Raw genomic sequence first — 13,364 nt, 5'->3', positions numbered from 1 at the left:
TGGGGCAAGACTGTCTGTTTTGCTCAGTGTGCTGAACATACAAAAAAAAAAAAAAAAAAAAAACGCAACTAGTCATTACTGCCTAATTTCAGTCTACTCTTGTGCTTTTGTTAACCCTAGGCGTGTTCAGAACATCTTGTGGCTGCAAGAGGTGACAGCTGGAGCTTTACCTTGGGGTGTTCCGGCCATCTGCCTGTCTCGCCCTCTGCTACACTGGTAGCAAATGGTTTTGGAGCAAGTTGTGCTGGCCCCGTGGCACTGAGGAAATACCGATGATATATGCTTTATTTTGTGCTTCTCCAGGGAAGGGAATGGGATTTTGGTACCAGCTCTCTAAGCCAAATACCATGAGAAAACCTCCAGTCTTAAAAGGCCAAACACAGACTGATGCTCTGGTTCAGTTTGTAGGGTGAAACAGAGTCTGGTCGTCTTTATCTTCAAAAGATTTTTTTACAGTTGCATGCGCTGTTTAATTTGGGCTGACTCTAGCCTTACTTTCTGGGAAAAAAAAGGCTCCAGAAATAATTCAGGCAGCTCCATTCAAGCTGTTCTGCAGATGTCAGCATATGCTGGAGTCCAAAATCCAGCACAGCCAGGATATGGTCGTATAGTAAGGGACTCCAGCAAGATATGCTGGACAGGAAAGATTTGTGCTATTTGAAACCATAACACCAGATTTCCTTTCCATTAGCATATTTATATGTCCCGTGTGCCATCTCTGTTTCTTCTTCCTGCTGCGAAATAGCATACTGTGTCTTGATTTATGGAATGCTGAGCATCCAGATGCCTCTTGTTATCTCCTCGCTGAGAGGAGCAAAGCTGGTACATTTGGGCTACAGGCTGTCACCATCATCCTCACCATGTGTTTGACAAATAGCTTAAATATAAAGAGACCTTCCTGTGAAGCTCAAGCAGGGATCATCTTCATTTGGTCAGACAAAGCAAAGAGTGGGAAGCACCATCTCCATTTTAAGGGCAGATGAGTGTAGGGGCCTGAGGATCAAGAAGGACTCAGAGGTGAGCCAGGTATTCTCCAAGGACTTTCTGAAGTGAGCTCAATCTGGAGCAATTTTGCTAACCATGATAGGTTATTCCTGGTTCAGTTCCTAGCTCCTGAAATATAATCTACCCCACAGAAACACCTCCATACTGCTGCAATGAAGCAATCACCAAACTTGCCAGAGCTCTCAGCTCAGCATCCCTCAGAGGTGCAGAGCTTTTAGAGGGAGGAACATGGGTGACTCAGTGTTCGCACCCCAAACAGAGCCTGTTACACCACAGTAAAACTAAACCAATTCTCCAGGACTGAAATTCCTCAAAGGCTTTTTCTGGATTTGATCTCTCTCTCTCCAACTTCCCAGTAAAAAGAAAATCCCTATGGAATTTCAGAAATTTTCACAAAGAATTCTGTGGGGGATAAGATTTCTAGTGCCTATCCCCCAGCTCGAGTGACAGCTCCTGGATTTATTTCAGTGCAGACAGAATCGGCGTCTAAGTGGTCTTATTCGCTTTTTTTTTTTTTACCCTCTTGATAAGAATGCAAATCCCATTCTTTCTCCCGCTGCCGCTCTCACCCTCTTGAAATAGGCTGTTTATGGTGACTAAATGCTTCTATCCAAAACTGGCTGCCATCCAAATCCAGATGGGCAGAAAGCCTAAAAGCAACAGAAAACTAGCAATTTATATTAGGACACAGAGCAGCACCACACAGAATGCTTTGTTTAAACTAGCAGAGCTCTGTGTGCTATTGAATATATGTAAATAACCGGCTAGTGTGGGTTTCTACAATGATGCTGGCATATTTTAAAATACTTAAATACTCTGAGCAGCTCTTCTGACCCTGACAGATTCATTCTCTGTTGCTGGTTCTTTGAGTGAAAATCAGATGGTGGCTTGAGATTTGTACTACAGAGTAAACGAATTCTCACCTACCTGAAATATATTGTTTTTTACCTCTGTCTGTAGATGCTGTGCACTGCTGATTCTGCTTCTGAATATTCTGGATTTGTGATTAAAAAAAATATACTGAAGGCATAACCAAAACATTCTAGGAACAGAAAAAAGGAGATAAATATGACCAAAATGATACAGCAATTTTAATAACAGATTGGATAATCTAGCATAGTGAGTTGGGCTGGGCATAGTTCTTTACATTATAATGTATTTTTTAATAGCTTAGTATTACATGAGAGGATGTTGTGCGTGTTGCGTACTGACAGAGCATCTTTAGCAATCACAAGCACTTAGACCAGACAAATGATGGTCTAATACAACACGTGTAGCAACGGTTTGAATTTGGGCTTTGCCAAAGGTGTGGCAGCTTCAGCTTGCTGTGTTTTTGTGGTGTGATTCTCCAAAGGAGTCAAGGCAAAGGTGAGAGATAAGTGTAATGCGCTGATGTTTATCCTCCTGCCTTCTGTTACTACTCTGTTATGAGAGGGAGCTGACCAAAATACAGGCATATTTGGAAATGGAGAACCCCAAATATAACTGATCTGTTTGCCTCCCTTGGCAGTGAGTGTCAATGACCGGTAATGTGATTACTGGAGCTGTAATCATTGCTCAGCATTCAGCTCAGGGATCCAAATACCACACTGAGCATCAGGTATGAGGTATGAGCAGCATCTGCCCCAGAGCTGTCAGAGAGGACACAGCAGCACAGAACCCCTGGCTGTGATGCTGCTCACAAGGACTGCCATGAGCATCAGATGTAGTTCCCTGACACCTCAGGTAGCCAGGTCCTCTCTGTTATGTGCGCTCACAGGTCACAGACCACAATGTGCTTTGTGAGGTTCTGCAGCAAATTTAATACCTTATTTACAAAAGGACTAAAACCTTAATTATGGCACTGTATCACAGGAGGGAAGACCAAGTACACCAGTATTTTGCACCCGTGTAGAAGCAGCCAATTGAAATGCCACCACATTTGCTGGGGTGAGAGGTATTTATTCACCCATGCTGTTAAAGCCACTGCAGTATCTCTATTACCAGTTCTCAGCCTCTCTGAGACGGGTTCGTATTTAGAACCAGTGTGAGATCAATTGCAGTTTGCAGGATAAACCTGTCAGCTGCCTGTTTTTAAGAAGTGTCTGAGGTGTCCTTTTCCAAAGACCATCTTCCAACCCCCTGCTTGCCCTGTTGGAGAGCTATTAATTCCCACTAGACTTTAAACTGAAGTGGATTTAGTACTAGTTAAGCTCTGTTCTAGCAGGAAGGAAGACAGCCAGTGACCTGATAGGTCTTTTCCATCTGTACTGTAATGATAAATGTTCCTCTGGTGTTCAGTCTTGCTTCCTCTGACTGCTGCTTCATGGCTGGAAATTTAACAGATGCCGCAGTGGCCGTACACACGTACTATGGCTCAGGAAGGGCCATCAAATGGTAATCCTGTCGTGGTACACCAGTACCTCCTGATCCCTGGAGCTGAGTTGGCTCCCATGCTTGGAGCAGCTGGGATGTCCCCATAGTAGGACATGTCCTTGTCTGGGATCTTTTTGGTGGCTTGCACTTCACCCTCCTGAGACTGATGAGCACTCAGATGGGTGTTCCCAAAGTCAAAAAGGCTCGTGTAAGTCACAAGAAAACTCCTTTCCCAGGGTCAGTGTCTGCCCTAGATGGCTCCCATCAGTGCTCAGAGTTTTGTGAGCAGTGTCCTGCAGCAGAGAGGGTAGCTGTGTGGCTGGATCCCTGCCTGCACCTGTGGCATAGGGCAGGGCTCTTTTCTAGCACAGATTTCATCTATTTTAGCACATCCTGATGAGAACATTTACACACTGAATGCATGATGACGCTTCCTAGCCCAGGCACAAGCAATCGCAGAGGATGGGAGTTGGTTTGCTGGTGGCAGGCAGCAGCCATCTCTGTGGGGCTGCCTTTGTTGAACGTGGGGACAGGCTGGGGCTCCTGCCGGCTGCACTCAGGACACGGCACGTTCGCTCTGGGCTGCTCGGGGCCCTCCTGCATCTTTGCAACATTTCACTATTTGCCTCTGCATTCCCTTTTCTTCTTGATTTTCAAGCCATTGCTTTCTGTTTAATTCATTACATTCATCCCTGTGTCAGATCTTTCGGTTATGCCTTATGGTTTGCAAAGGCATATTGCATCGTTATTTTTATTTTAATGTCTCTCACTGATCTTGTTGTACAGCACACAGATTAGACTGCTGTCTGGGTTTTAAATGTACCAGCCAATGGCTTTAATGGTGGTTTTTATCACAGGAATAATAAAAGTGAATATTATATGTTAAATTATTGAGCCATTTACCTGTGAAGTGCAACCTTAAGGACATCCTTTATTTTCTTCTTCCAAATGAAATGCAATACATGTGAGAAAGCAGCAGCCTGTCTGTATTCCAATTTGTATGCTCAGAGGTAGAGAGAGGCATGATATCTTTCTCTGAGATTGCAAAGTTACTCTCCAAAAATAAATTAAGTAATTAATAGCTTGAGGGAACACTTCAGAGGTGAAAGGATTTCTGTCATCAGGAATCAGATGTATTTGCATTATTCGTAAGTGGCTGACAAATTGTACACGTATTAGTGTAATATAGACCTTCCAGAGAGATTACTTTGCCCTGGGTTAATCTGGTCAGTACATATCCTTTGTGGTGTGGTGGTAGGTAAGACACAAGAACAGGCATGGTAAAAACCTGGAAGTCCTTTGCAAAAGGGAGAGATTTCTGTTCCATTCTTTGTGGACAGCCTCTAAAAATGACTTGTGGGTCTCTACCTGTGTTAACTGCACCTGTAAACGGACCCTGTTTAATTCCTTCTGCCAAAGATTGGGTCTTTCCTTGCAAATTTTAGCACTGGCTATTCCAGTGGTGAGGTGGAGCATGGAGGGAAGCCCTGGTCCATGCTTCAATCCAGAGGATGCTGGAGGAGTAGGTGATAGAAATTCATGGCAGGCAGCTGGGGAAGGGCAGCTCGCTCCCTCACATCCTCACATCAGAGGTGGGTTTCTAAAGCTAGAGGCTATGAATGCTGAGGAAGAGCTTGATCACACCAGGTGCCCAGCAGCAACTAGAGGGTCTGATTTCTTCTGGTTCTCATTATATTAAATAGCTATTTTAATGAGACAGGGAAAACAGGAGTTTGGGGCTAGATGGAGTCATGGAGTGCACCTGCCTCCTCTGGGATAATGGTTACAGGTGTGGTCCTAATGGAAGCATCTGCTTATATCAGGTGTTTAGTTGTTTGAGAAGGGATTGTCAAAGGCCCAGGAAAGGCTGATTTTAGGATAGCTGCCCCTTAGCCTGCTGTGCCCAGGGCAGCATGGCAGGCTGGAAACTGCTTAGGGCAGCCCTTCCTGAGCTGATGCTCCCTAGCAAGTGCCTCATTAGTTCCAAACTTTCTGAACTGCTAACTTCCCCAGACCTCGTTTCCTGGGATATTTCTGGATTGTTTCACCTCTCAAGCAATTAAAATGACTTATCTGTCAAAAATCAACCTAACCATGTGAAGACAGTTTTTGACTGCTCTGGAACATCCTTTGTCCGTATTGTTGGAAACGATGGATCCTGGGCTCCTGTTTTGACCGGCTTCTTCATGCCCAGATACCATACACGGCACTTAGGCCCTTTGTCTGAAGGCGAGAGTTAATTGTTTATAGCAGATGTTTCCTGTGTGATGGCAAACACGGACACCTAGTGGTACTTCAGTGCAGGGCATGTGAATGTTTGAAATTTGTCTCTGGAAAAGTGCAACGCAGTATTTGTTCGTGTTATCCCCCAGAAGGAAATGAGATTTGATTGTGTTCAGAGAAGAAATCACAAATAACGTAATGTTGAGGAAAGAAAAAATGTTTGGCAAGGAGTACTGAAAGTGATATTCATCACAAAATTAATTTGATAAAATTCGTCAGTGAATTTACCACAAAGTAGTCAGGATTTTACTTGTGTCTTAAATATCTCATACCATACCAGACCTGGTCCCATACTGGATCAGAAAAAAAAAAAAAAATAGTTCTCAAATTAGCCCATAGCAAAGAAACCTCAGCAGGTATCATAGCAATATCTTATTCTTACCATACCTGTGAATGTTTGTATTCAAGTTATGGGGAGAGTGTGTCAGTGTGATGAGTGGTGGGTTTGTTGGTCAACTGCATTGCTAGGTGCCAAGCTGATCTGGTGCGCTTCCATCAACCCACTGAGCTCTTTCTGCCAGGATTAATGCTACCACTCTGTCTGAATGGCCTCAAACAGCCACCATGGTTTGTTTTGTTTGTTTGTTTTTTTTCCTATTTATTTACAAATAATCTTTCAGAGAAATATTTCCTTCTTCTTCCCCAAATCTAGCATTTCGTCTACGGCAGAGACACAGGACAGGTGAGAACCAGTCCTTGTCCACTGACCCTTTTCTGTAATTGTAAATATCACAACTGTGAATGGGATTTCTTTCTTGCCTGCATTAGACACACAAACCACTATGCCACTGGGTGGGGAGACAGGCTGTTCCCGTGGGGGCATGCATTCGGCCCGAGTGGGCTGCAGTGAGGGATTTTGAGGTTGTACCAACTTGAAAGTAGAGCCTGGGTGTGCTCTCTTCAGGGGCTCACCCTGTCAAGCCAATAAGCAGGTTCCAGTTCTCACTGATTTCACAAAGGTACTGTTACACCTTACAAGATTTCTCCCAGTTCAGTTGGATTTACAAGCAGATTATTTAAAAACATTTTATAAAGTGCCTGTTTTTAGCTTGATATCCAAAGAAAGTGAGGTATGTGGTATTACACTGTTTTGAATCAGCTTGTTTACTTCTCGTCTTAGTAACTTTTGAATCAGTGGGCTAATTCAATCAAATTTTATATCGGAATAAGGACCTCAAAGATTCCTGCATGTTCCAGGAAGCAGGCAGGACATACAGAAGGGCCCTGATGAAGGCCCCTAAAGACAGGCAGACAGAAAGGAATCCAGATTGGAGAGGAACATTCACAGAGCTTCCTTATACCACAAAAAAAAAAAAAAAAAAAAAAAAAAAAAACTTATAGATTTGTACTCACACCCTTTTAGACACCTGCAAAGCCAACCCTGAAATCCAAATCTTTAAGATAACAAGCTTTGTTAGCTATGCTGCTTGTGCAGTCACTTTTTCTGTTTTGTTCTGCTCTATACACAAACACTTATATATCTGGTCTCTGGTTGTATAGAGACAGTGGTTAAGCAGAGACCAGTATTGTTCATTGAGCATTGCAGGGTGTGAGACTGAAGGAAAGCAGCAGGTTGCCAGCACTCAGTACGGAAGTAAGACGATACATTTATTCTTAGATACAAATCCTGGAAGTCAGCATATAATCAGTCACTCTGCGTTTATATATTTACACCTCTGTTTTCCGTCAGAGAGCATGGGAGGAGCTTTTCTGATCTGCCCTGTCAGGATTCCCTAATCTCCCAAGGGGTCCTGAGAGCAAGTTTGGGAAGACAAGGGCACATTTCTTGTCTTGCAAAAAGTTGTATCTGTATCCTCACTGCACTGGTGGCATGTGGAAATGTGTCTAGCTTATGCTGTGGAGGGGGAGCTGGAATTTGTTCTGCCATGAGGCACAGCGCCAAGGCAGCCTGGGCTATTGCCCAGTCACCCCAGAAGCTAAAGCAAGAAAAAAAGCAAGGTTTCTGATGGACACCCACAGCTAGAAAGTGATGGCATTCAAAAGGTTACTGGGTGGGTAGCTTTGATTTCTCACTTAAGCCCAACAGAATCAGTTAGAAGTAAAGGAAACCAGGGTCACAACATGTTGAACTTTGACAAAAGAAATGATTAACTTGGCTTCTAAGGAATACAGAGCCTGTCTTTGCCAGTGTAAATATGATACACAGATGATTGCTTTAATCCTGCCCTCTCTAACTCTTATTCCATTTTTTTCTTTCCTCTTGAACCTGGGCAGTTGTCTGGAGGGTGTGAACTAACCGTGGTGCTCCAGGACTTCATAGCAGGCCACAGCAGCGAGCTGAGCATTCAGGTGGGGCAGACAGTGGAGCTGCTGGAGAGGCCGAGCGAAAGGCCAGGCTGGTGTTTGGTCCGGACCACGGAGCGGAGCCCACCGCAGGAGGGTCTGGTCCCCAGCAGCGCTCTCTGCATTTCCCATTCCCGCAGCAGCGTGGAGATGGATTGCTTCTTCCCTTCAGGAAAAGGTAGGCAACATCCTGACAGGTGTTAAGACTGTTTCAGATTTCCCCTTTTGTATCATGTAAGTGCAAAGCTGCTTGGGCTGCTGTTGCAGTCAACGTGGGTAAAGGACTGTGTATCATGAGTGAGTTTTGTTACTGGATCTCTGTGAATCAGCACAGCGCTAGCCTAGCTCCATTCCATGAATCAATGTTGTACCTGTGTGTCTTTTGCTGTGTGGCAATTGTTATTGTCTTGAGACGCGGGATAATAGTAAGAGCTTTTAAACAACAAAGGGACCACTTTCAGAATCTAAAAGCCTAGAAGGAGGGAAAGTCAAGCTGTATATACACCCAAGATGCCCCAAGTTATGGATGTGTTACTTTAGGAATGCCACTAGTGTGTGGTCTTTTAGTGTATCCCAGCTGACTGTCTATGGCTAGAAACACCAGTGAGTACTGGTACACCAGTACTGACTGACTGGTGAAATGAAGACTTTGTGCGTAATGCCACAGTACAAGGGGTTAAGAGTCCTTTACAATCAGTGCATGACAAAACACGTCACCTGTATTACCCTGAGAGCTTGGGTGTTTACATCAGTTTTCAGGGAAATGTCCTACCCTTTCCTACAAACACCTGCACTGAAAGGTGAAATATTGTTCGTCTCTGTGGTGTCTGTGGCCTATTCCGTTGATGTTGTGTTCTGAGCTCTGTGTCCCACGCATCACATCAGTGCAGTCAGACACAGGAGATGCCCCAGACTGCTAGACCAGGACCTGTTCGGTTCAGTGTGGCTGGAGCGAGTCCCCTTCTGGCTGTGTTCTGTAGGGTGCAGGGGAATAGCTCCACAGGTCCCACTCCTGGCTTCAAACCCACAGCCTCAACTGGCTTTTAAAATTTGTTTGTTTCTCCCCCTGAGTTAGGGGAAATAGAACTTGATCCGTTCTTGTTTGAACAAGTTAAGCTTGGTGGTTATGTTTGTTTTGAGAAAAAGCATTGAAATCGAGCTCTCGTCTGCCTTTGCTCCCTGCCTGCAGCCCTGTGGTTGCAGTGGGGAGAGGTGCACAGGGCACTGTAAGGGGTCTGGAGTCAGAGTTTACTTTAAAGCCCAGGAGGCAGGAGGTGAAGATGCTGCTGACTGTCCTCGCTGCCTGAGGTGCAAACTCCAACTTGTCCCATGTCACGTAGACCTGCCACACCTCTCCTCCCCGCATGCCCATGCCCTGCCGGCTCTTCTGGCTGCTGCTGCTGCCCTAGGAGCCTGTCCTGGTCCTCAGCTTCTCCCTTCAGCCCTACAGGGCTGTCTTCTGAGAAGCGCTGCCACACCTCCCTGCAGATTAAACGTGTGAGTAAAGAGGTGAAGCCGAAAATCAGCCTGGCCTGCGTAAGAGCAGCCAGCACCTGACATGAGGTGACTCACAGGAAGACAGAGACGTGCCCACTGGGAGCGCGCTGGGCTCGGCTCCTCTGCTGAGGGATGCTGTGAAATGCCTCTCAGACCTCGTTGGCTTGAAGAGTTTCTCCTCAAATGAAACAACACCAAAAAATTGCGAGTGTAGGCCATGGGCAGGGAGGCAGGAAGCCCTGAGGAGGATGGAGGCCAGGTGGTGTGGGGATGAGGGTTGAGCACCAGGCCAATGCCGCACAGTGGGCACAGTGCGATGGGCATAGTGTGGGGCTGTGGCTGGCAGGCGGGAGCCAACCGATGTCCAGTGGGCTCCAGGCTGCCTGAACACAGCACCCAGCCTGTGCCAGCACCTTGCTAGGCCATGAGATGGATGATCCCAGGGAATTCACTGAGCTGGCTCTCACCCCCTCTTCTCCAGGCAGGTGCAGTCAGTCTGGGGCCAGCCGGCTCCATCCATGCATTCGTTGCCTTTAGCTCCTTGCATCTCTCTCCCCCTCAGCCTCTGTTTTCTTTCTGCACACACCAGACCTGTAACAGGGAGACTCAGCATTAATGGGATCTCCAGAAGTGCTTCTAGAAATAATAAAAATAGCCACCCAGTCCACAGTTTTGGCCAGAGTACAGCAAATAGGTTCTTCTGTGTCTAATCAGTTCTCCTTCCACTAGGAAAACAGGAAATTGTTTAAAATGAATGTACAGATGCTTGAAATAAAGAGAGGAGAGTAAGTTTAAAGTGGAAAATGAACTATCCACTGGAAGAGCTTGCCAGTCTCATGAGATCCTGCAAGGATTAACATCATAAACGGCTTCTAGCTGTTCAGATTTGTGTCCTTCTCTATTTCCAGTATCTTCGGGCATGGTTTGGATTAGGAATCCCTTGGTCCAAGATTCCAAAATGTCTGGCCCTTCTCTACAATCCTTGCTTTATGTAGGGCAAAGGCTGGCACGTCTTATGTCAGCATCAAGTGGTCTCCCCCCATCTGTTTCAAATACGTAAAGATACACAGCTGCAGAATAGCTGAATTTTGCTTGCAGTTAACAAGGCACACCATTCTTTGCCTTTACAAGCACGGTAATTTCAAGAATAGAAAGTATCCATACATAAAATTTCTATTAGTAAAATTTGCCATCTGTGATATAAACATGCAGTTTTTGACAAATGTAGAATAGTTGCATCTGCTTAATGAAAATGGTAAATAACTGTGTTTTGTCCTATATAAATTATGGTGGACTGTAAATATAAATCATGAGGCTCACAGAAAGTACCTACCATCCTTAAAATGAAAGACAAAAGATGCACCTGAAACATCAACATCTGAGCAGAACACCTGTGAAAGCCACTGGAAACAAAATCAAACATCACAACTGAACATGTGCTCTGGCTCTCTTCCCCCCCCCTCCCCCCTTTAACACTATTCCATTCTAAATAGTTATTGAGTTAACATAAAATATTACAAAAGGGAAAAGTTGGTGGAAATATAAGATACAAAAAAACAAAAACAAAAACAAAAAACATTCCCTATATTTCATAATGGAATATCTTTGCAGATTTCTCTTGTTGATCAGTGAAAGCACAGAGACGTCAAGGACTAGTCTCCCAGCCTTCCGACTGACTCCTGGCTGTGTTCCTTTGAAGGATACACACTTGTTTTTTTCATGACTTTACTACAGTTCAGAGCCCAAGTACAGTCCTGCCTGTCTGCGCTTTCCAGTGAGCTGACGGAGTTTGCAATTACCCCCTGTAAAAAGTCAAACAGGTTTCTGAGATTCACCTTTTTGCAAATAATTTACAGATGACTGAATACGAGGAACTGGTCTGCAGTCTTGTTACTGTAATCGAGAATTTGTGTTATTATTTTTTTCCTGACTGGCATTCCTTCAGAAGGAAAAAGAAAGGCTTGTGACACTAGGAATGAAGCTCTGTTTGAATTGTCTCACGGGGCTAATTACAGAAAACTGTGACTTTTATTCCTGTCTCTTTTATTCTATAATTGAGCTCTAAGGTATTAAACTATAAATTTCACATTAAGGGAGAAATCTGCATGGATGGAAAGCGACCTAATGACCTAGTCAATATTCATTAAGCACACTGGGACAAGCATGTTCCTGGTGTCAGCCTGTTAGTTTCATCTGAGTGATTCCAAATTTGAATTTGGCCTATCAAACCTTTAGAAGAAATCTTGATCTTACAAATCTTGTTTTATGATCGCTCACTCAACATTTCTGTTGTAATATCATAGTCACAGTGTAATTCAAAGGCTAGTTCTTGTAGTAATTTTAAACAATGTCAATCATCACAACAGAAAGCGTTAAAACAATAGGGTTTATAGCATTTGGTTTAGGCTGATGATATGCAAAGGGATCCCATTCAGGGCCCCAAACCAGATTCAGCCTGCAGGATGCTTGTTTCTCGTCCAAATCCCTGGAGGAGATGAGAAGTACATTGTTTTAAGATGCTATGCAAACATCTTGCTGCGCAGGCAGATGGCCACTTAACAGCAGGGCTTTGGTGGCAGTGGTGGGTCCTTGTAACAGAGCAAACTGAGCAATAGTTGGGTGTCTTCCAACTGCAGAGGGAACGTAGGCCTCGCAAGGTGTGTGTTGGCAGAGTGAGCATCCTGTCTGCTTTTCCCAGCCTGCTCATGCTGGCTTGGGTGCATCAGCTGGGACACTGTCAGACTTCAGGCAGGAGGGCCAGGGGTTTCAGTGCTGCTCAGGTGAAAGCTTCTCCATTTAGAGAGTCCCACCTGCCTGATCTTATGGCCTGTGGGATCCTGTGGCTGGTAGGTGTGACTGCAGGCTAAGCTGCAGAGGAAGAAAAGAGGGAAGATGAATAAAATCTGGTGAAAAAAAGAATAGTATCAATGAAAAAGAGGTTACCCTGAAACCTGCATTTTTGTGACCACTCCTCGTGGGAAACATTATATGGATCATTATATGGATTAGTGTGCAAAACCAGTGAGGCTATAATGTGGCTCTTGTTGGGGTTGGAAGTCTCTTCCCTCCAGCCCCTGATCTCAGAAGAGCAATCTATGTAGGGAAAAGCATGATCGTTTCTTCCCACGTCTCTGTTTTTAAGAACATCTTGGATTTTAGTAGGGGAAAAGAGTCTAGGTTGCTTTTGTTGTGTCCCTGTTCCTGTTGAGTATTAAATTGTGATCTACATTGGCTTGCGCACTTTCTCTGTTGTTTTAAACAATCTCTGTTGCAAAACATATTCGATGGTAATGATTCCTGATTTCTCGGGGGAGCTGTGTGAGGACGATTCAGAAGTTTTAGTGCACTGCATTAAACCTTCAGTTGTCCTTGTAGAGGCAGAGAAGTTGTTTTTGTTTTTGAAAGTCTTAATTAAGAGCAGTCAATTAAAATGTTTGTATGGCTCTGAACTAAAAGAAACATTTTATTAGGTAACAGTTGATTTATCTGGCACATAAACAGGTCATGGGCTTTTTATTAAATGAACAGTGTTCAGGCTCCCATTGTCAATATAAACACGCAGTATTAAAACAAACAAACAAACAAAAACCCCGTTCCTCTGTTCCTAATACCGGTCCAACAGGGGTGTTCGAAGTCAGAATTTCATTGTACAGCCTTTCAAAAGAGGTCACACAAACCCCTCCTACTAGTGCTTAGTGCCTCGTGGCATCCTTGTTACAAGTTCAGGACATGACATATGTTGAAAAATCCCACCAGGAAAGCTTCTACTGCATTTTCACTCTGTTTCAATTATGATAGAGCAGCTGGAAACAAGTCGGCTAACAAGCATTTTGTAACATGGCAGTTCTCTGTAGGCTGACACCAAGGGCTTCTGGGCCCAGCTTGGGACCAGTGTTCCACCTCAATATACCAGGGGAAAA

The 13,364-nt window shown here is 44.5% G+C and overlaps 1 protein-coding gene across 10 annotated transcripts in view; it reads left to right on the top strand.

The window, feature by feature from the left end:
- The window catches only part of KALRN (kalirin RhoGEF kinase), a 495,524-nt gene that overhangs the window by 395,169 nt on the left and 86,991 nt on the right, over window positions 1-13,364 (top strand). For 9 of the 10 annotated variants that reach the window (XM_082764116.1, XM_082764119.1, XM_082764117.1 and 6 more), the window contains 2 exons: window positions 6,296-6,325; window positions 7,879-8,125. In XM_082764116.1, coding sequence (XP_082620242.1) covers window positions 6,296-6,325; window positions 7,879-8,125 — 277 coding nt within the window. The remainder of the gene's footprint in view (window positions 1-6,295; window positions 6,326-7,878; window positions 8,126-13,364) is intronic. The other variant, XM_082764118.1, reaches the window with a different exon arrangement.

The sequence above is a fragment of the Aythya marila genome (genome assembly GCF_965140915.1).
Source record: "Aythya marila genome assembly, chromosome: 6".
NCBI lineage: Eukaryota > Metazoa > Chordata > Aves > Anseriformes > Anatidae > Aythya > Aythya marila.
Note: the sequence above shows the minus strand (reverse complement) of the source record. Positions and strands in the feature narration are given on the sequence as shown.